The 24,663-nt window shown below is 37.0% G+C and overlaps 2 protein-coding genes across 3 annotated transcripts in view; both read right to left on the bottom strand.

Annotated features, from left to right (window-relative positions):
• Positions 1–18,833, bottom strand: part of USP50 (ubiquitin specific peptidase 50) — a 42,643-nt gene extending 23,810 nt beyond the window's left edge. Inside the window, exon 1 of the mRNA XM_082453051.1 lies at positions 1,027–18,833. Within this exon, the coding sequence (XP_082309177.1) occupies positions 1,027–1,079 (53 nt within the window). The 5' untranslated portion in view covers positions 1,080–18,833. The remainder of the gene's footprint in view (positions 1–1,026) is intronic.
• Positions 18,834–19,166: 333 nt separating this feature from the next.
• TRPM7 (transient receptor potential cation channel subfamily M member 7) overlaps positions 19,167–24,663 on the bottom strand; it is a 110,204-nt gene continuing 104,707 nt past the window's right edge. For both annotated transcript variants that reach the window (XM_082452981.1, XM_082452982.1), the window contains one exon: positions 19,167–20,658. In XM_082452981.1, the coding sequence (XP_082309107.1) occupies positions 20,528–20,658 (131 nt within the window). In that variant the 3' untranslated portion in view covers positions 19,167–20,527. The remainder of the gene's footprint in view (positions 20,659–24,663) is intronic.

Below are 24,663 nucleotides of genomic sequence, written 5' to 3'. Positions count from 1 at the left end.
TCATGTGTAAATAAATGGTTTCGTCATTTGCCCATGGTAATATACTAAGGCATGTACAGTGGCACATAGAGAGAAGGGATATCTATCTACCTACGCATCATCTGTCTGTCAAGTTATTTGGATTTGTATATCAAATATTAGGAGTATATATGTGTTTGTATATACATATATATGCCATATATACATTTGAGAGCATAATATATACACATATTGAGAATATATACATATATTAAGAGCACATACATATGTATGTTATATATGTATATATAATACATACATATATAAACACACACACACATACATAGAGAGGGGGAGAGAGCATTTAGTTTAAATTTTGACTGTCACTTACTAGTTACATGATCTGCGACTCGTATCTGTTTCTCATCTATAAAATAGGAATAGTGTTACCTGTCTTATAGGATTGTTGGATTGTGAGGATTAAACAATGCAAGGAACGAGGCACAGATTACATAGTTAATGGTAACCTAAAAAAATTTCTTTAAAGAAATGACTGATCCAGGATGTCCTTAACAGTAGCTACGGAATTCGTGTGTCCATGTGGATCAACCAGACCTGCACAGAGGAGAGGGTCCTCTTCTTTCCACACAGAGCTTCCTTTTGTAATTTGGCTACTGTACCAGGCTGCCCAGTATCTTCATCCTTTTGGGTTTTCTTTCCATGTAGTATCTAAAATTGGGACTCCAGGAGACAGCTACCTCATGTCAGTACCTCTACTTACAATTCTGCCAGTTTGAAAAGTGCTCTCTTTTACACGGAGGGACATTTCCCCTTTAGTTTACCAATGTCACAGGAGGCCCTGGGCTGTCACTCTTTAGGAATAACTATTGGCTAGATATTAAATAACATCGTCCCATCCCTTCCCTTTGGGAGACCTCCAATGGGTCAACCCTGAGGAATCCATTCAAAATTCGGCATGTACCTCCTGACCCCTTTAAGCATGGCTTCCCCCACCCCACCCCAGCTCAGCTAAGCTTATCTAGAAAACTGTAGTAGACAGAGGCTCACAGGACATAGTAGATACTGAAGTCATCTGCAGTGAAAGGCTGTCGCGAAGCCATTTTAGTGAAATGACGTTTATCTTTCACTTCTATTCAGGAGCTCCGTCTAATCCTTTTAACTTCATTTCTCCAAGCCTGTTACTTTGGCTCTTCTTGTTTGTAATACACAACTTATATGTTCCTTCCTACTGTCAGTAGCTGCAAACTGATTTCATCCGTACTTCAGGTACCTTCCAACTTGGATTTCCCATACATCATAATCCTTTATATTACACTTCAAAATTCTAGAATGCTGCCATGAGATACTGTTACTTGGTTGCTTTAAAACTTAAAAGGTTAGATTTCAGAGAATTAACTGAACATATAACCTCTCTTCATCTTTCCAAGTTTCTCTTGTATATATATATTACAGACACACACACACAAACACAGAAGATTTGCCTCCATATCAGTGGATACTATGGCAACTCTGCCCCCTTAGGGTACTCATCCACCTTCCCAGTAACCACACCACTCCAGGGACTTTGAGGGACTGTGTCTCACACCGGGGAAAGAGGCAGATGGATTTTGCTGCTTCCCAAAATGCATAGCATTGGGATAGACTGAAGTATTTCCCTTCACGGTCATCAATTATAGTGCAAAAGAGGTATACACACACACACACACACACACACACACACACACACACCACTAATGCCACACTGGGCAAATAAAAATATTCATCAAAGAAGAAGTTATAAATTGAGAAATAGCAAAGCACACATGAGATCCTGAGCTCTCATTTTCTTCACAGAGAACCGTACTTAAGAAAGCACTTCAGCCGCATAGTACAGGGAGATCAGCTCAGTGCTTTGTGACCACCTAGAGGGGTAGGATAGGGAGGGTGGGAGGGAGATGCAAGAGGGAGGGGATGGGGGATATATGTGTACGTATAGCTGATTCACTTTGTTACACAGCAGAAACTAACACACCATTGTAAAGCAATTATACTCCAATAAAGATGTTAAAAAAAAAAAGCACTTCAATAGAGAGGGACCCCCCAACCCCTGCAAAGAACCCTTACCCAATGCTCTGTCTAGATGAAAAGGGGTCAGAGAATACATGCGACCAAAGCAGTGATAGCAACCTGGTTGAGGAAGTGGCCTTGTTAGAAAGGGGGAGCTACTGGAGTTCCGGAGCTAATACCAACATGTTCTTCCTCCGAGCTAACTTAGAATCTGTAGAGAGTAGGTAAAGAAAGAGCCATTAGGGCCAATTCAATTCATCTTTTCTCAACTCTACATCAAGTAAAATGAATGAGGTAACAAAAGGAAAAAACTCTTCAAAATTGTCAATGTCAGGAAAGAAAGAAGGCTGAGAACTATTTCAGATTAAAAAGAAACTAGAGAAACAAGACAAATACTCAATCCTGGGCGGGATCCTTGATCAGGAAAAAAAATAGTATAAAAGGACATTATTGGGACAACTGATGAAATCTGAATATGGATTATATAAGAATAGTTTTATATCTGAATTTTATAAAACTGTATTCTGTCTATTAAAGATAATGTCCTGGTTTTTAAGAAATATACATTGAAGGATTTAGGGATAAAGGGACATGATTTATGCAACCTGCTTTCAAATGGATCAGGAAAACACACACAGACACAGACACACATGAGGAAAGGAGGGAAGGGAGAGTGATAAAGCAAATATGAAGCAAATGCAGCCCAAATGTCTGCAATTGGTGAATCCGAGTGAGGGTATATTGGAGTTCTTTATCCTCTTCCTGAAATCCTTCTGTAAGTTTGAAATTATCTCAAACTAAAAAGTTTAAAAAATAAGAATGTAGTAGACATATTTGTAACTTGGATTTATCTCCAAGATACGGTACTGGTAAGTCAAAAAGCAAGGTGCTTAAGAGTTTGCCTATAGTATGTCCAAATGGTTATACATATACATTTATATTTATATATTTATACTCAGGCTACACAAAGACATTAAGAATAATCACTTTTTGACACCAGGATAAGGGATCCTGGCAACTAGAGGTGCTAACTCTTGCAGCTATTTGATCTTTGCAGCCTATTTACAGAGGAGTTTCTTGAAGTCACCACAGTGGTGGTTCTGGAGGACTTGAATCCTATCATCCTGCTCCTTTTGTCAGTGAAGTTCTCCCAAGACCTTCAGTTTCTCCTAATCAATATAGTCTTGCTAAAATTTCATTTTAATTTGATGCTGGAAGGTAAAAATACAATTCATATTCATATGTTGATCTTGTATCCAGGAACCTTTATAAACTTACTTAAGTCTAATTTTTATTTAGGTTCTTTGGATTATTTCCTTTCCAATTCTTACGACTTTTATTTTTTATCTTTTGAACTAGCTAGCACCTCTAGTAAAACAGTGAATACAAGTGGGATAGTAGGTATCCATAGCTCATTCCTGAACTGAGGAAAAGCTTTGAATAATTCACCATTAAGTGTGATGCTTACTAAAGGCATAGTTTTTTTTTTTGAGAGTTGCAATCATGAATAGATTGTGAATGTGATCAGGTTTTTCTGTATCTTTTGAGGTAATCATGAGATTCTATCTCCTTTATTCTGTTATCGTGGTTAATTATTGATGATGGTCACGTATTAAACCCATATTCTATTTCTTGGAGAAACCTATCTTATTTGTGATGCAGCATCATTTTCATGAATTGCTGGATTCTATTTGCTAATCTTTTGTTCAAGATTTTTGTATCTATGTGCATAAGTAAGATCACCCATGGATTAGTGTTCTATGCTGTGTAACAAATTACCAAAAACTTAGTGGTTTAAAACAACACCCATTTACAATATTATCTCAGTTTCTGTAGGTCGGAGTCTGGGCATGGCTTAGCTGGGATCACATATTGCATTTTGTTATCACGTCTCTTTAGGATCCTTCAACCTGAAACAGTTCTTATATATCTCCTTGACTTTCAAGAACTTGACACTTTTGAAGATTACTGGCCAGTTATTTTGAAGAATACCCCTTAATTTGGGTTTGTCTGATGTTTCCTCATGATCAGATTCACTTCATGCATTTGTAATACAAATATCACAGAAGTGATGCTGTGTTCTTACTGCATCATATTAGGTGCAACACAATTTTGATCTGTCCCAGCACTGGCAATGTTAACTCTAATCATTCAGATAAAATGGGGCCTTCCAGGTTTCTCCAATGTAGTTACTTTTCCTTTTTGTAATCAGTATTTTGTGGGGAAGACTTAGAGACAGTGTAAATGGTCCATTCTTCATCAAAGTTTCACACATTAATCAATGTTGCTTGGCTGGATTAATTATCACTATGGTGGTTGCCAAGTGGTGATTTCCTAATACTGTTATTCCAACTACATTCATTAGCTGATCCTCTACTATAAAGAGAAGTTTTCTCTTTTCCTCATTTGTTTTTTTAAAAAATTAATCATGGTGGACTCATGAATTTGTTTTATTCACTGGATTAGAATCTGTTATTATTATCATTTATTTCTGATGTATAAATCATCTCAAGATTAGCCAGCAGGAGGCCCTTCAATATGTTTTCTGTACCCGTCTGACATGTCCCCATCATTCTTTGGGCAATTCCTTACTTTTTGGTACAGCAAGGTCTTCCAGACTTACCTTGTATTGTCCCTGTCCCAGTCCTGAAGTCAGCCATTTCTCAAAGAGCCCTGGTTCCTGTTAGAGGAGAACAGTATTTAGAAGATCTGGGAGCTAGGTATACTCACACTATTACAGTGTCACAGCCCCCCATTACTCTCAATATGTTTCCTTATTTGATCAACCCCTATGCATGTAAATTATCTCCTGTTGCTGCCACCCCTGATCCCCACCCTATTACACTACACACAGACACCATCCTTACCCTGCTTCTCTGACACCCCACGTCAAGTCACTGCTGCCCTGCAACAATATGAGGCCTAACTAGATTGGTCTCAGCTATGGCTTTTAGACTAAAGTGTGAAAGAACGAAGGAAGAAAAGAAGAAAGGAATCAGGCTCTCCCTGTTATTTTCTGCTTCTGATTTTGATGGATTACTTTTTTTTTTTTTTGGTCTCTCTTCTCAGATGGCTTTAAGTTCACTAAAACTGCACCAGAAACTGAGTAATATGGCTTTTTAGCCTGAGAGTGAGTGTACAAGTGTTGGGGTGGGATGAGGCTGTCAGCAATTGTAGGCAAGTCTTAGCAGACTTTCAGTGGGAACAGCCTGCAAAGACATGTGGGAATAGAATTCTAACACCCGTGGGTAGATTGCAAGTATTCCGACAGAGGCCAGTAATGCCCACAGAGGCCACTCACACTTTGTCATGGGAAGAACCCGAAAAACATGGGTCTGTCCTGCAAATGTCTGTCCAATTTGTTGTTGTACAACTATTTGAAGTATTCTCTTATGATTGTATATCTTATCTGTGATATTGATTGTAACTTCTCTTTCATTTCTAATTTTATTTGGGCCCTCTCTCATTTTTCTTAATGATCTGGCTAAAGGTTTATCGATTTTGCTTATTTCTTGAGTTAGGCCTGTATTGCTATAAACTTCCCTCTTAGAACTGCTTTTGCTGCTTCCCATAGATTTTGGAAAGTTGTGTTTTTATTTTCATTTGTCTCAAGATATTTTCTGTTTTCCTCTTCGATTTCTTCATTGACCCACTGTGGTTTTCTTTAGTAGCAAGTTGTTTAGTCTCCATATGTTTGTTTTTCCATTCTTCTTGTAATTGATTTCTAGTTTTATCCTGTTGTGGTCAAAAAGAAGCTTAATATAATTTCAATCTTCTTAAATTTATTGATAATTGTTTTATGGCCTAGCATGTGATCTACTCTGGAGAAAGTTCCATGTGTACTTGAAAAGAATGTGTATTCTGCTTTTTTGGGGTGGAATATCTTGTACATATCTGTTAAGTTCACCTGTTCTAACATGTCATTTAAGGCCAATGTTTCCTTATTGACTTTTTGTCTGGATGATCTATCCACTGATGTAAGTCTGGTGGTAAAGTCCTCTACTATTATTGTATTACTGTCAATTTCTCTCTTTATGTCTGTTAATATTTGCTTTATATATTTAGATGCTCCTATATTAAGTGCAGATAGGCGCCCATTTACAAATTTATAGCCTCTTTTGGATTGACCCCTTTATCATTATATAATGCCCTTCTTTGTCTTTTATTATAGACTTTGTTTTAAAGTCTACCTTGTCTGATGAGTACTACTACTCCAGCTTTATTCATTTCCATTTGCATGGAACATCTTCTTCCATCTCTTCATTTTCAGTCTGTGTTTTCAGCTCTGAAGTGAGTTTCTCGTAGGCAGCATACAGATGGGTCTCGTTTGTTTTTTTTACATCCAATCAGCCACCCTATGTCTTTTGGAGCATTTAGACCACTTACATTTAAAGTGATTATTGATAGGTAGGTACATATTGCCATTTTGTTACCTGTTTTCTGGTTGTTTTTGTAGTTCTTTTCTGTTCTCTTCTCTTAGTCTCTTCTTTGTTGTTTAATGATTTTATTTAGTGTTATGTTTGGGTTCCTCTATTTAATTTCTGCATATATATTTTAGGTTTTTGATTTGTGGTTACCATGAAGTTCATATATATCGACCTATAACTATATCTACTTGTTTTAAACTGATAGTCATTTCAGTTCAATACATTTTAAAAGATCTCCATTTTTCACTCCCCCACCACGTTTTGTTTTTGATATCATATTTTACATCTTTATGTCTATCCCTTTACTGTTTATCATAGTTACAGCTGATTTTACAATTTTGTCTTTTAATCTTCATGTTAGCTTATTTCAGTGGTTGATCCACTGCCTTTACTGTTATTTGCATTTGCCACTGAGATTTTCCCTTTCATATATTTTATTTCTTGTTATAGCCTTTTCCTTTTCACTTAAAGAAGACCCTTTAACATTTCTTATAAGGCCAGTTTAGTGGTGATGAACTCTTTGTTTTTGTTGTCAGGCATTCTATCTCTCCTTCAATTCTGAATGATAACCTTGCTGGGTAGAGTATCTGAGGTTATAGGTTATTTCCTTTCACCACTTTAAATATATCATGCCACTCCCTTCTGGCCTGCAAAGTTTCTGCTGAAAAATCAGCAGATAGCTTTATGGGGGATGCCCTGGATGTACCTCTTTGTTTTCTCTTGCTGCCTTTAAAATTCTCTTTAATTTCTGCTGTTTTAATTATGGTATGTCTTGGTCTCTCTTTGGGTTCATCTTGCTTGGGACTTTCTGTGCTTACTGGACCTGGGTATCTGTTTCTCTCTTTGGGTTAGGGAAGTTTTCAGCCATAATTTCATCAAATACATTTTCTGCCCCTTTCTCTCTCACTTCTCCTTCTGGGATCCCTATAACGTGAACCTTAGTACACTTGATGTTGTCCTAGAAGTCGCTTTAACTATCATTAAAAAAAAATTTTTTTTTTTTTTTGTCTGTTCTGATTGGGTGATTTCCATTATTCTAACTTCCAGGTCACTTGTACGTTTTTCTGTATCACCTAATTTGCTATTAATTCCTTCCAGTGTACAGTTTTCATTTCAGTTATTGTATTCTTCAGCTCTGATTGGTTCTTTCTTATATGTTCTTTGTTGAAGGTCTGAGTTCCTCAATTTTTCTCCTGAGTTCAATGAGCATCTTTATGACCATTTCTTTATACTCTTTATCAGGTAAATTACTTATCTTCATTTTATTAGGGTTCTTCCCCCCTTGAGGTTTTATTTTGCTCTTTTGTTTGGAACATATTCCTGTCTTCTCATTCTGTTTGACTTTCTCTGTCTCTATGAAATTAGGTGAAAGTTACCTATCCCAGTCTTCATGGTGTATGGGAACATCCCTATGCAGTTTGTGTGTGGCCAGTGGCTTTAGTGCAAGAGCTGGACATGAAGTGAACAGGGGCCATGTCTTCTCCTGGGGTGCATTGGCAGCTGGCTTCTTGGTGGGAAGTAGGGCTGGGGTTGGAGTGGCTAGAGTCAGTTGCAAGCTAGGGCTTCTCCTGGTTCAGTGGTGGTTGCTGCCATCAGGGGGGCTAGTCCAGGGCCCAAGGGGGTGGAGCAGGAGCCCTGAGGGAGCTGGGCTTCTTCTAGGAGCAATGGCAATCTCTGCCATGGTTGAGGGCATGGCCGGGGTCTGAGGGGAAAAATATGGAACACTTCACAAATTTGTGTGTAATCCTTGTGCAGGGGCCATGCTAATCTCTGTATCATTCCAATTCTAGTATATGTGCTGCTGAAGCAAGAATTAGATTTTATTTTTCTTTTTGCTTGAGTTTATCCTTAATACTTTCCAAGAAAATTGTAAACTTTCTGAGAAAGCCATTAAATAGCTGGGTTCAAGCTCCCCCTTTTCGCTTAACAATATTGCTTTGTTATCTCCTAGATACTATAGGACAGGAGAAAATTCTTATGTCAATCTGACTTTTCTCCCCTTTGTATACTTACCTTTTTTAAAAAAATTTATTTATTTTTGGCTGTGTTGGGTCTTCATTGCTGCACACAGGCTTTCTCTAGTTGTGGCGAGCAGGGGCTGCTCTTTGTTGTGGTGCGTAGGCTTCTTATTGTGGTGGCTTCTCTTGCTGCAGAGCATGGGCTCTAGGCACGTGGGATTCAGTAGTTGCAGCTCGCGGGCTCAGTAATTGTGGCTCACGGGCTCTAGAGCACAAGCTTGGTAGTTGTGGCGCACAGGCTTAGTTGCTCCGCGGCATGTGGGATCTTCCCAGACCAGGGATCGAACCTGTGTCCCCTTCATTGGCAGGTGGATTCTCAACCACTGTGCCATCAGGGAAGCCCTGTATACTTACTTTTTTGCTCATTTGCAGAGTGACCAAAATGTGGCATTAAGTAGGTCTTTTCACTTATTTCCTCTCTTCTAGGCCTTTTAATCTGGAACGCCTATTAAATAGTTATTATATCTCATTTACTAATCTAGAAGATATTTATTGTGACTCTACTTTGTGCCAGTCTCTGTGCTGGTTGTTTAGCAGTGAATAAAATACAAGTCTCTACCTTCATATAACTCACAGTCTATTGACCACTTAGATTTATTCTCTGTGCTTCCAACTCTTCCCACAGATTTTCCATTATTTTGACTTTCGTACACTTGCGCTTGTATGGTTACTTGACTTGAATTCTCTTGATGTTTTAGTTTTACCTTTGTGCTTATGGCAACCTTTTACATCTTTTTTTTTTTTCTAATCTCACTCTTAAAGTCTTAAAGGATAACTTAAAAGTGCCTTCAAATGTTGAGATGAAGATGGAAAAGACATACACTTTGAGCACATTATACACATATACATGTCTCTTAAGCAGGTGCTGATATTTTAACTATACTAACAAAAGAAGCTACAAGATAATAAGTCCCTTTATAAAGAGAAAAATCACTCTCAGAATGTTCTCTATTCTTCATCATACCCTCCTCTCTCTATTGGAACTTCCAAGAGAAAAAAAGGTAGCATGAAGAGACCTATTATTTGAGTACTTTTATTTGCTGAGTACTTAACTCACTGCACCTTCACAACAATATGAGACAAATATTGTCAAATAGGCTTGCTCAATAAGTTGGTCAGTCATGGAATAAGTGGCAGAGCAAGAATAAGAATCCGAGTCTATCCAGCTTCATTTTGCACTGTGGTGTATACACAGTTACTACAGAATTGAAAGGCCCATGGGATGTTGTAGGATACATCAGTACTTCCTTTTATAGCCAGACAATATTCTACTTTTGGATATATCATATTTTATTAATCCATTCATCCAATGGACATTTGTGTTGTTTCCACTTTTTGGCTGTTATCAATAATGCTGCTATCAACATCTGCATACAAGGTTTTGTGTAGACATTTTCATTTCTCTTGAGTATAAACATACACCAAAGATTAAAACTGCTTTGTCATGAGCTGTCTTTTTATTGTTGTGTTGTAAGTTCTTTACACAAGTCCTTTATCAGATATATTACTTACAAAATTTTTCTCCCATGCTGAGAGTTGTCATTTCACTGCTGATGGTGTACTTCGAAGCACAAAACTTAAAAATTTTGACGAAGTTCAATTTGTCTATTTTTTCTTTTGTTGCCTTTGCTGTTGGCGCCATATCTAAGAAACTATCACCTAATCCAATGTCACAAAAATTTACACCTACATTTTCTTCTAAGAGTTTCATGATTTAGGCTCTGACATTTAGGTTTTCAATCTTTTTTTTTTTGGCTGCGTTGGGTCTTAGTTGAGGCCCACAGGGTCTTTGTTGAGGCATGCGGGATCTTTCCGTTACAGTGAGCTGTCTGCTCGGGCTCCTCTCTACTTGCGGCGTGCAGGTTTTCTCTCTAGTTGTGGTGCATGGGCTTCAGAGCACATGGGCTCTGTAGTTTGCAGCAAGCAGGCTCTCTTGCGGCACGCGAGCTCAACAGTTGTGGCACGCAGGCTTAGTTGCCCCGTGGCATATGGGATATTAGCTCCCTGAACAGGGATCAAACCCACATCCCCTGCATTTTTCTAATTTCTGCAGATTCTTTACCACTGGACCACCAGGTAAGTCCCTTCAATCCATTTTGAGTTGACTTTTGCATATGGTGTGAGGTAAGGGTTCAACTTCATTCTTTTGCAAGTGGGTATCTAGTTGTCGCAAAACAATTTAATGAAAAGTCCATTCTTTCCCCATTGAGCTGTTTTGGCACCCTTGTAGGGTGCCAAAATCAACCACAAATTTCTGGACTCTTAATTCTATTTTATTAATCTATAAGGCATAACACACTGTCTTTGATTTGTCTAGCTTTGTTTGGGAAGGAGTATTTTAACAGGCTTTTTAGATAGTTGTGGATATTCTTATTTGAGACAATACCAAAATTTGACAAATGGTGGTTTCTTAAAGGTCAGCTGCAGTGTAGAATCTGAAACCCCTGTAAACTTCTTCTACCCTGCTAGAGTTTCATTCACGTCTTCATTCACGGACCATTTTGTAATCCATGCACAGAGCATCTGGAGAACACTGGTTGTTTTGCAGATCGTCCAAATGTTGACACATTTCATTATAAACTATCAAAAATAACTGTTGTTAAATCAGCACTGATTATATTGGAAAAGTATTGGGAAGCTGTCATGCTACGGTGTTAAGAGGCAAGTTTTCTAAAATTCCAACTTTCTCTTGAAAGTTCAAATTTTAGCAGTAACAAGTACTGTTAGTTTTCTGCCAAACACTCAAGTCAGAAGAACCCTGGTTTGTCTGCCAGTCATTCTTCCAAGTAGACATGTTCAATGAAAAAAGTGACTAGTTCAGTTTGTAACTCACACAATTGCATAATTGCCTTTCCTTTGAAACAATCATCACACTTCATTATGTAGCAAAAGTGCTTTATGCATATTTTTCATTTTGTTCCACAGACTATTAAAGACATGTTTTCAAGGTCAAGATTAATTAAAAATTGAAATGAACTTTAAAAAAAAACTGTGGCATGAAGGTGAAGACTATAATGAACAACAGTACAGTTTGGTGCTACTGCCTTGATTCATGCTAAGGTACCAGCAGTTTTACCCATCAATAATTTTGCTACATCAATAAAACTTTCAACACATTGAAAAAGGTGAATAATAACTTAAGAGTTATGAGACGTTTTGACCTTGTAGGCCCCGTGAAAGTGTCCTGGGGACTCTCAGGGTCTATGGTCCACTTTGAGAACCACTGACCTAATTAATACATCTAAGCAATGACCACCAAAAAGACAAGACCTGTGTTTCCTAGTGGAAGTATACACCACCACCAATGAAGCATTCTCAAAAAACCAATCTTGAATTTGACCAAGCCTCTAAACCTAACAACTAGCTTATGGCATATACAGGAAACATAAACATAAAATGACAACTAATGAAATAATCAGCAAAACCTTTTATGTGGGAAACTTTTTAGAATGAATGAGCTGGTTCTTCAAAAAATAAACTGGAAAAAAAAAAAAGGTGGGAGGAGAAACCTATATATTAAAAGAGAATTTAAAGACAAATCAAGCAACTGCAAAACATGAATCTTATCTGGGTCCTGATTCAAGCAAATTATAAAAATAATGTTTTTTGAGAATGACTATATTATCTGATATTAAGTAACTTAAGTTTTTTAGATGTGAAGATACTACAGTTCTTGTATTTTAGAAACATATACTAAAACATTTATAATTGAAAGTCAAGTTCCATAATGCAGGACTCCACAGAAATTCCAATGAAAAAACAAGGGCGAGAGCTAAATGTGGGTGGGACAGTGCATAAAAGTAAGTACCCTGATGAAAGGTACTGTTTACTGTAAACTGGCGCATGTAGCTTTTCTGAAGAATAACCATACCCTTTCCCACCCCTCTCATGCCCACTGAGGTAGAATCAAGAACCCCAGGAAGAAACTCTGCTTTGAGGAATTTCCAAAAGGCCTAGAAGGAGGAAAACATATTCCAGAGAGGATCAGAACCTTACCTTGGGATTTCTCCTAAGAAAAAGCTCGCAGATCATCTAATGTTGGAAATATTCTGTGGTACTTCTTCAATACGTACTTATTGAGTACCTATATTGTATGCTACAAAATCCAGCAAGGCTCCAAGGGAAATACAAAAATAAGACAACTCTTAGTTGGTAACACAGACGATCTAGTTTTGAGAGACACACACAGTGGTTGAGTAGTTTTATTCCAATATATAATTACTGAGTATTTAACTAGGTGGTTAACTGTGACAGATCGGAGGATACAGGTTCCTCAAATACAGATGCCTTGTGTGAAATCTAGCTAGGAAACAATCAGAACAGATGTGGTAAAACAAGGAGATCTCAAAAATCCCTCCCTGCCTATAGATGCACCGCTTCCTGCAAATAATTATTTCATCTGTCTTGTAAGTGATAAACAGCTATTTACTGGGTGCTTTTGCCTTGATTGTCTACTTAAATACACAAGATGGTATCATTTTGATCTGTCTTCCTCAAGAGAAAGTTTGATATTGTGGAAAAACATTTAAAAACTCAATTATTTTTACGAAATGTCTGTCACAAGGCATGTGGTATACAAGGTGGTGGGTGCTACAGGAGCGAAAAATCTTAAGGGTCCTTTCCTCTGTGAACTGTACAGTCTAACAGGGTATAAAGACAGATGGTAACTATGAAAGCAACACAGTCCAACTTAAAGGTCGAAAAGGAGGGTAATTTTATATTTTTCTTTACATTTAAAATTGTTTCCATATGTTCCAATACAATCAACATGCATTACTTTAAAAATAATAGTGGCTCACATATACCACCAGACTGAGGAAGGCATATTATTAGAGAACATCTACAGAAGATATTTTATGAAGTAATATTTGGTAAAGAGGTGGAGTTCTGTTCTAAGTAGGATGAGACTGAGAAGCAATGTTAAAGAAATTAAAGTAAATGACACTTTCAGACCACAGAGTAATAATGATGAACTTGAGTAATCTAAATGTGGTTTTCAGGTAAACTGTTACTTTCTAGAATTAACTAAAAAAGTTAATGGAGTAAATTTGTTTCAGAAAAGTGACTAGGAACTGGTACAGAAATCATCAATGGTCATTGCTTCAAAGTTAATATAGCATGGGGCTTAAAAGCATAGATAAAAGCCTATCTGCCACTCATCCACCAGAGGGTAGAGAGCAGAAGCAAGAACTATAATCCTGCAGCCTGTGGAACAAAAACCACATTCACAGAAAGATAGACAAGATGAAAAGGCAGAGGGCTATGTACCAGATGAAGGAACAAGATAAAACCCCAGAAAAACAACTAAATGAAGTGGAGATAGGCAACCTTCCAGAAAAAGAATTCAGAATAATGATAGTGAAGATGATCCAGGACCTCGGAAAAACAATGGAGGCAAAGATCGAGAAATTGCAAGAAATGTTTAACAAAGGCCTAGAAGAATTAAAGAACAAACAAACAGAGATGAACAATACACTAACTGAAATGAAAACTACACTAGAAGGAATCAATAGCAGAATAACTGAGGCAGAAGAACGGATAAGTGACCTGGAAGACAGAATGGTGGAATTCACTGCTGCGGAACAGAATAAAGAAAAAAGAATGAGAAGAAATGAAGACAGCCTAAGAGACCTCTGGGACAACATTAAATGCAACAACATTGGCATTATAGGGGTCGCAGAAGGAGAAGAGAGAAAGGACCCGAGAAAATATTTGAAGAGATTATAGTTGAAAATTTCCCTAACATGGGAAAGGAAATAGCCACCCAAGTCCAGGAAGCACAGCGAGTCCCACACAGGATAGACCCAAGGAGAAACACGCCGAGACACATAGTAATCAAATTGGGAAAAATTAAGACAAAGAAAAATTATTGAAAGCAGCAAGGGAAAAACGAAAAATAATATACAAGGGAACTCCCATAAGGTTAACAGCTGATTTCTCAGCAAAAACTCTACAAGCCAGAAGGGAGTGGCATGATATACTTAAAGTGATGAAAGGGAAGAACCGACAACCAAGATTACTCTACCCAGCAAGGATCTCATTCAGATTCCATGGAGAAATCAAAAGCTTTACAGACAAGCAAAAGCTAAGAGAATTCAGCACCACCAAACCAGCTCTACAACAAATGCTAAAGGAACTTCTCTAAGTGGGAAACACAAGAGAAGAAAAGGATCTACAAAAACAAACCCAAAACAATTAAGAAAATGGTCATAGGAACATACATATCGATAATTACCTTAAACATGAATGGATTAAATGCTCCAACCAAAAGACACAGGCTTGCTGAATGGATACAAAAACAAAACCCATCTATATGCTGTCTACAAGAGACCCACTTCAGATTTAGGGACACATACAGACTGAAAGTGAGGGGATGGAAAAAGGTATTGCATGCAAATGGAAAGCAAAAGAAAGCTGGAGTAGCTATACCCATATCAGATAAAATAGACTTTAAAATAAAGAGTGTTACAAGAGACAAGGAAGGACACTACATAATGATCAAGGGATCAATCCAAGAAGAAGATATAAGAATTATAAATATATATGCACCCAACATAGGAGCACCTCAATACATAAGGCAACTGCTAACAGCTATAAAAGAGGAAATCGACAGTAACACAATGATAGTAGGGGACTTTAACACCTCACTTACACCAATGGACAGATCATCCAAAATGAAAATAAATAAGGAAACAGAAGCTTTAAATGACACAATACACCAGATAGATTTAATTGATATTTATAAGACATTCCATCCAAAAACAGCAGATTACACTTTCTTCTCAAGTGCGCATGGAACATTCTCCAGGATAGATCACATCTTGGGTCACAAATCAAGCCTCAGTAAATTTAAGAAAATTGAAATCGTATCAAGCATCTTTTCTGACCACAACGCTATGAGATTAGAAATGAATTACAGGAAAAAATACGTAAAAAACACAAACACATGGAGGCTAAACAATACGTTACTAAATAACCAAGCTATCACTGAAGAAATCAAAGAGGAAATCAAAAAATACCTAGAGACAAATGACAATGAAAACACGACGATCCAAAACCTATGGGATGAAGCAAAAGCAGTTCTAAGAGGGAAGTTTATAGCTATACAAGCCTACCTCAAGAAACAAGAAAAATCTCAAGTAAACAATCTAACCTTACACCTAAAGGAACTAGAGAAAGAAGAACAAACAAAACCCAAAGTTAGCAGAAGGAAAGAAATCATAAAGATCAGAGCAGAAAAAAATGAAATAGAAACAAAGAAAACATTAGCAAAGATCAATAAAACTAAAAGCTGGTTCTTTGAGAAGATACCAAAATTGATAAAGCATTAGCCAAACTCATCAAGAAAAAGAGGGAGAGGACTCAAATCAATAAAATCAGAAATGAAAAAGGAGAAGTTACAACAGACACCGCAGAAATACAAAGCATCCTAAGAGACTACTACAAGCAACTCTATGCCAATAAAATGGACAACCTGGAAGAAATGGACAAATTCTTAGAAAGGTATAACCTTCCAAGACTGAATGAGGAAGAAACAGAAAATATGAACAGACCAATCACAAGTAATGAAATTGAAACTGTGAATAAAAATCTCCCAAGAAAAGTCCAGGACCAGACGGCTTCACAGGTGAATTCTATCAAACATTTAGAGAAGAGCTGACACCCATCCTTCTCAAACTCTTCCAAAAAATTGCAGAGGAAGGAACACTCCCAAACTCATTCTATGAGGCCACCATCACCCTGATACCAAAACCAGACAAAGATACTACAAAGAAAGAAAATTACAGACCTATATCACTGATGAATATAGATGCAAAAATCCTCAACAAAATACTAGCAAACAGAATCCAACGACACATTAAAAGGATCATACACCATGATCAAGTGGGATTTATCCCAGGGATGCAAGGATTCTTCAATATACGCAAATCAATCAATGTGATACACCATATTAACAAAATGAAGAATAAAAACCATATGATCATCTCAATAGATGCAGAAAAAGCTTTTGACAAAATTCAACACCCATTTATGATAAAAACTCTCCTGAAAGTGGGCATAGAGGGAACCTACCTCAACACAATGAAGGCCATATACGACAAACCCACAGCAAACATCATTCTTAATGGTGAAAAACTGAAAGCATTTCCTCTCAGATCAGGAACGAGGCAAGGATGTCCACTCTCACCACTATTATTCAACACAGTTTTGGAAGTCCTAGCCATGGCAATCAGGGAAGGAAAAGAAATAAAAGGAACAGAAATTGGAAAAGAGAAGTAAAACTGTCACTGTTTGCAGATGACATCATACTATACATAGAAAATCCTAAAAATGCCACCAGAAAACTACTAATCAATGAATTTGGTAAAGTTGCAGGACACAAAATTAATGCACAGAAATCTCTTGCATTCCTATACACTAAGGATGAAAAATCTGAAAGAGAAATTATGGAAACACTCCCATTTACCACTGCAACAAAAAGAATAAAATACCTAGGAATAAACCTACCTAGGGAGACAAAAGAACTGTATGCAGAAAACTATAAGACACTGATGAAAGAAATTAAAGATGATACCAAGAGATGGAGAGATATACCACATTCTTGGATTGGAAGAATCATATTGTGAAAATGGCTACACTACCCAAAGCAATCTACAGATTCAATGCAATCCCTATCAAATTACCAATGGCATTTTTTACAGAACTAGAACAAATCATCTTAAAATTTGTATGGAGACAGAAAAGACCCCAAATAGCCAAAGCAGTCTTGAGGGAAAAAAACGGAGCTGGAGGAATCAGACTTCCCGACTTCACACTATACTACAAAGCTACAGTAATCAAGACAATATGGTACTGGCACAAAAACAGAAACATAGATCAATGGAACACGATAGAAAGCCCAGAGATAAACCCATGCACTATGGTCAACTAATCTATGACAAAGGAGGCAAAGATATACAATGGAGAAAAGACAGTCTCTTCAATAAGTGGCACTGGGAAAACTGGACAGCTACATGTAAAAGAATGAAATTAGAACACTCCCTAACACCATACACAAAAACAAACTCAAAATGGATTCCAGACCTAAATGTAAGACCGGACATTATAAAACTCTTAGAGGAAAACATAGGAAGAACACTCTTGGACATAAATCACAGCAAGATGTTTTTTGATCCACCTCCTAGAGTAATGGAAATAAAAACAAAAATAAACAAATGGGACCTAATGAAACTTCAAAGCTTTTGCACAGCAACGGAAACCAGAAACAAGACAAAAAGACAACCCTCAGAATGGGAGAAAATATGCACAAACGAATCAACGGACAAAGGATTAATCTCCAAAATATATAAACAGCTCATGCAGCTCAATATTAAAGAAACAACCAACCCAATCCAAAAATGGGCAGAAGACCTAAATAGACATTTCTCCAAAGAAGACATACAGATGGCCAAGAAGCACATGAAAAGCTGCTCAACATCACTAATTATTAGAGAAATGCAGATCAAACTACAATGAGGTATCACCTCACACCAGTTAGAATGGGCATCATCAGAAAATGTACAAACAACAAATGCTGGAGCGGGTGTGGAGAAAAGGGAACCCCCTTGCACTGTTGGTGGGAATTTAAATTGATACAACTACTATGGAGAACAGTATGGAGGTTCCTTAAAAAACTAAAAATAGAATTACCATATGCTCCAGCAATCCCACTACTGGGCATATACCCACAGAAAACCATAATTCAAAAAGACACATGCACCCCAATGTTCATTGCCGCACTATTTACAATAGCCAGGTCATGGAAGCAACCTAAATGCCCATCGACAGACAAATGGATAAAGAAGACGTGGTACATAATACAATGGAATATTACTCAGCCATAAAAAAGAACGAAATTGAGTCATTTGTTGAGATGTGGATGGATCTAGAGACTGTCATATAGAGTGAAGTAAGTCAGAAAGAGAAAAACAAATATCGTATATTAACGCATGTATGTGGAACCTAGAAAAATGGTACAGATGAACCGGTTTGCAGGGCAGAAGTTGAGACAGAGATGTAGAGAACAAACGTATGGACACCAAGGGGGGAAAACCGCGGTGGGGTGGGGATGGTGGTGTGCTGAATAGGGCGATTGGGATTGACATGTATACACTGATGTGTATAAAACTGATGACTAATAAGAACCGGCAGTATAAAAAAACAAACAAACAAACAAGTCTACCTGCCTGTGTTCAAATTCTAGTGCTGCTACTTACTGAGTATAAGAAACTGAGAAAAGTTACTTTACCTAATGCCGTCATCTTCTAATCAGCATCATCGGATAATAATAACACCTATTTCATAAGATTGTTGTAAGGATTAAATGGGTTAATGTATGTAAAGTACTTAGAATAGTACCTGACACATATTAAGTACTAAATACATGTTCAAGTACTATTATTATTATGTGAAAATAATCAACAAAAAATTAAATATCAGTAGACAATTTATATCCCTCTTTTCTGACATAACAAGAAACAGATCCAGAAATAAATAAATAAAGACAGTAGGAAATCAAGATCACTTTAAACATTGTACAGGACAGGAGATCAAAATGCACAGGTGTACAAATGGTTCATTTAAAAAAAACTTGATATTCTGAAAAAAAATTAACACTGAAAATATTAATTTTTCAGAATGATTAAACTCAGTAAAACATCTGTAAACAAGAATAAATTTATTTAATTTCTTTTAAAGATTTAATGATATACAAAATGTATATAGTATAATATCTTTAATACATTTTTCTTTCTCCCCCCCCATCAATATTAAACACTATTTGAACAGCTTATCTCTTTTTCCCTTGTCTGTATCTATGAGATACACTACTGAATACAAATAAGATTTACACTGCTCCCTCCCAAATAAAAATTAAAATTAGTACCTAGGGAAAAAAAAAAAAGAAAAAAAGTCAAAGCACAGAACTTCAGACAGATGCAAAGCTTTTCTTGTTGCTGAGTATTCAACAACATCTGGGGCAGTTAAATTACATTTTATTGGCATGAAGTTGCATTGCAATCTCCCAACATCACATAATGATAATCCAATTCAATTTCTTAAGTACCACAAACAATATTCATGTTCCGATGTTCCTACACAATTTTAAATATATGCAAAAATTCATGTTTACATTCTGATTTGATATACTGGTCAATAAAATCTTTTGAGAAGTATGTAACTTCCAAGTTGTAACTATAGTAGATATAGATAAGAAAAAAGCACTTTAACTTTTCTCACAAGGTAACTTCTCTTGAACAGTGAGTTAAGTTTCTCCTTTGATACATTTAGGTTATACCAGTCTACCATGGCTTTCTTCTACTTAACAATGTTTAAAAAAAAAAAAAAGCACTAATACTTTTGCACAATTTGGGCTCTATTTAACGAAAAATCTGGCTCTATCTTTTAAACAGGAGCCTAACCCTGATTCATAAGGTCCCTCTTAGAAAATGGTTTTCGGCTTGGGCTTTCTATATCCCTGTAGATCTAGAATTATAACAAGCCATCTCCTTTCCCGTGAGATGGGAAACAACAAGCATCTAGCTGGGCACTAGTGACATCATCACTGAACACACTAAAACACACTGAGGAAGACACCTGACTGCCATTTAACCAAAAGACTGGGTGATTTCTTCATTTCGCTAGCTGAATGGCAGTAAACCAGCTGCCAATAAAATCTGCACGGACACCTAACTTTGGTTAATGGTATTGCACCACATGAAGAGAGGGTATTACCCTCAACAGAACAAAGTCAAATAAGTCCTCTGTTAAAAAGAGCCCTTTAAAAAGTTATAAATACTAATTTTTCTTTACCTTTAAAATTTAACAGCTGCCAGCTGTATTGTATAGGGAGTTCCTGACTAATTTAATCAGGTCAAAAGAATACTGACCTTTTAAATGTGCCAGTTCAGCATATTCAATTAGCACATGCTTTTCTTTATTACCAAACAATTCCCTCCTAAATGAAAAGTGACAGTAACATTTTTGTGAGGTGTAGGCAAAACCAATGATTCAGTAATATTATAACATCAGACGAATAGAATTAGTTGATTCTGATTCTTTGGTGGAATTTCCAGGCTGAAGAGTCAAATCAGAAGGCTCATCCTGAGGAAATATAATTTTGTCAGGTGTATAGTCATTCCTCTTCAGATCTATATTCATGACCCCCAACAAAAAAAAGAAAAAAAGAGTCAGTATTGCTTAGAAACAGAAAATTAAGAACATTTTCTAAATTAATTTCCCTCTAAACATGCCAGATCTATTTTCTACAAGGCTGTTATAAATTCAAAAGTCACAAAATTTATACACATAAAAATGAAATCATTCAACAAATAATTATTACACTCTGACCATGAGTCAGTAACTCATGTAAGTGTAGAAACGCAGCAGTGAACAAGGCAGGTAAGGTCCCTGTTCTCATGGAGCTTATATTCTTGTAGGTGAAGAAAAACAAAGAGAAAAATGACAATTTTAAGTAGTAGCAAGTGCTTTGAAGAAAATAGTGTGATGAGGGTCAGGTGGGAGACGGTATAAGGTGATTCATTTAGATAGGGCTGGGCAGAAAAGCCACAGGAGGTAACATATAAGACCTGAATATTAAGAAATGACCGATCAAAGTCCCAGGAAGAGTACTCTATGCAGAGAAAGTTAACTGCGGACTGCAAAAAGGAAATGGACTTGGTGTGTTGCAAGAATGGCAAGAAGCAGCATGGCTTGCATGTAGTGAATGAGGGAAAGACTAGGAGAAAATGAGGTCAAACAATCGTTAACGGTCAGCAGTTGTCAAACTACAGCCTGTGCGCCAAATCTGGCCTGCTACTTGTTTTTGTAAATAGTTTTATTGGAATGCAACCATAGAAATTTGTTTACAGATTGTCTCTGGCTGTTTTTGTACTACAATGGGAGAGTTGGATAGCTGTGACACAGGCCATATGGCCCACAAAGCCTAAAATGTATACTTCCTTTGTTTGCCTTTTACAGAAAAGTTTGCTGACCTCTGATTCATGGTTTGCAAGCTAAGTACAGAATACGGTGAAAATCCAGTGGAAGGTATTAAGAAGTCTTAAGAGAGGAATGTAATCAAATTTGTTTAAAATGACCATTCCAATCGTCACATGAAGTCTTGTTAGAGGACAACTGGTAAGAATCCAGGAAACAAAATGGTGGCAATGACGATGAAGAGAAATTGATAAATTCTAGGGAGATTTCAGAATTTGAGCAGACAGAATTTGACAGATTGGTTATGAAAAGTAAGAGAACAAAGGAACTGGCTAGCTTTTAGGTTTTCAGCCTGAGCAACTGGGTAACCACTAATGAGACAGGGAAGCAGAGTTTCGTGGGTAGGGGTGGAAAATGAAAGTCAAGAGTTCTGGAGCGAAAGTGTTACTTAAAAGTAATTCAAGGGCTTCTCCGGTGGCACAGTGGTTGAGAATCTGCCTGCCAATGCAGGGGACACAGGTTCGAGCCTTGGTCTGGGAAGATCCCACATGCCGCGGAGCAACTAGGCCCGTGAGCCACAACTACTGAGCCTGCGCGTCTGGAGCCTGTGCCCCGCAACAAGAGAGGCCGTGATAGTGAAAGGCCCGCGCACCGCAATGAAGAGTGGCCCCCGCTTGCTGCAACTAGAGAAAGCCCTCGCACGAAATGAAGACCCAACACAGCCAAAAATAAATTAAAAAAAAAAAAGTAATTCAAGTAGCAATGTAGGAAACTCAATATAGAAACAAGAGCTCAGGAAAGAAGTTAGTCTTCAGTTAAATTTGGTACTATCAGTATGTAGACTGCCTTTATAGCTATGGGATAGGATGAACTCAGGGAGTAATAGACATATATGACAATGGTTGCAGAATTGGAAAACAATACAGTAGTATCAAATTTATACTTTATAAACAAACCAGTCGTGCATATACCCTTATACTTTTATCTCCATGTAAAACAGAACCAACACTCAGAATATGAACTGTTAATTTTAATTTCAGTAATAGTCTATATTCAATGGTCCAAATACATATTTGCTACAGTATGAACAATTTTTGATAAACTTTAAATTCAAGACTTTGCCAGTAAGGCCTTAGGGAATGCAAATTAATTTGTAGCTGAAGTGTACACAAAGAACAATGGATAGAAACACAATTATAATTCAATTCACAATTATAATGCTGTTAACTAATGGTGTAACCATGGGCAAATCATGTAAACTCTTATTTTATGTTCTGTAAAACGATGGACTTGGACTGGGTTGTTTTTAAGGTCCCTTCCAAGTTGTAAAATCCTTTAAATGACAATTTAAAAAACAGATATGCTATTAAATATTGCATTGTATCAAAACCAAATAAAAATTGTATCTGGGCTGCCTGTTAAATTCATCATTGTGTGTTCTACTGCTGGCTTAAATGGACTAAGCATATTCCATCCTCTCTGTTTCTCACTGATTACAAGTAAAAACATGATACATAAAGCAACTATCTCAGATTTCTGAAAAGTAACAGCAGACATATAGGAGAAGGAAATCAGAACTTGGAGAACGATTTATATGGTGGTGAGCTTCCTGTTTTTTTCCCATCTCTTATTTCTGGGCTTAGACTTGAAGATAGCTCAATCACAGAAACATACAGTGAGCGTGGACACAAAAAGCTCCAAGACCTTCTGGCCACAGGATAAGGAAGGAGGACCCTGTGGGATGGAAAATGTTGAGGGGAATTCCCTCTTTTTAATTATTCTTTTTGCTCTTCTGCCCTTTACCTAAGCCCTGGTCATGAAGAGGAATTCCTACAGTGGTGGCAGTTGGGCAAGAACCTACGACTCCAGGAGAAAACCCTTCTCTCTGACCAGAAGAACTGAGAATAGGTACCTCTATGATCCCAAAAGTATTATTTTCAGCACCAGAAACAGACCTAATTGCAGAATGTGTGTGACAGCGCAGGGATGCCAAAATCCTGGCTTTCTAGGCAGTGTACCAAAAAAAAAAAAAAAAAAAAAAAAAAGGAAAGAAGAGGCTCCTGGGAGTCACAAAGTATGGAAGAAATCATGGAGAGGAGGAAAAAGGAGAGAGAGACACCCTAAATTTATGTATGAAATCCCAGACTCATGCTTGAGTGGCACATATGTGGAAAGATGGCATAGCATAGGCTTTGAGAACTAAACTATGGTGCAGACCTTCACTCATGTCCCAGACTTGCCCTTGTTTGACACACATGTGAGAGAGACCTGATTAATAATGCAAAGGCTTTAAAAACTAAACTGACATTAGAGGCACAGCCACACAGAAGATAGACTGGGACTTGTGAACTGAATTTAACTGAGTTGATTGCCTACTAACACCAAAAATCTCAAGGATTCAAAATTCAAAAATTCAAAATTCTCTATAGAGGATTTTTAATAAGACCTCAAATCTCATAACATAATATTCAAAATATCCAGGACACATTCTAAAATTACTAGAGATACAAAAAACAGGAATATTTCAAAGATTCTCAAAGAAACAGACAACCAAGAGAAGCCAATCCCAACGTTACCCAGATGGTAGAATAATTAAAGACTTTAAACTAGCTACTAGAACCATACTCCATGACGTAGGACAAACAGACTTGAAATGAAAGGAAAAATAAGTTTTCAGCAGAGAAATAATCAGTATAAAAAGACCAACAGGAAATTATAGTACTGAAAAATATAACTGAAATAAAAAATTCAGTGCATGAGCTTAATAGCAGAATGAAGAAATAAAGAATGAGTCAGTGGATGTGTGTGTAGATCAATAGAAATTATCCAATCTGAACAAAAGAAAAAAATTAATTTTTAAGGAAGTAATCAGAGCCACAGGTTCCTGGGTGACAATATCAAAAGGTCTAACATTCTTTTTATGAGAGTCCAGAAAGAGAAGAGATTGATGCAGACAAATATTTGATGAAATAATAGCTAAAAACTCCCCAAATTTGATAAAAGTCATAAATTGGCAAATTCAAGAAGCTTAGTAAAGCTGAAACAGGATAAACTCAGAGAAAGCTACAATTAGACATACTGCTAACTGCAGTTAACATAACCACAGAATCAAACCGTTCAAAACCAAAAATAAAGAATAAATCTTGAAAGAAGATAGATTATAATGATACATCATGGAAAGAACAATTCAAATGACTGTAGAGTTTTCATCATAAATA

The sequence above is a fragment of the Balaenoptera physalus genome (genome assembly GCF_965194825.1).
Source record: "Balaenoptera physalus genome assembly, chromosome: 2".
Lineage (NCBI taxonomy): Eukaryota > Metazoa > Chordata > Mammalia > Artiodactyla > Balaenopteridae > Balaenoptera > Balaenoptera physalus.
The sequence above is the reverse complement of the archived record's forward strand: the minus strand, read 5'-3'. Positions and strand labels throughout refer to the sequence as shown.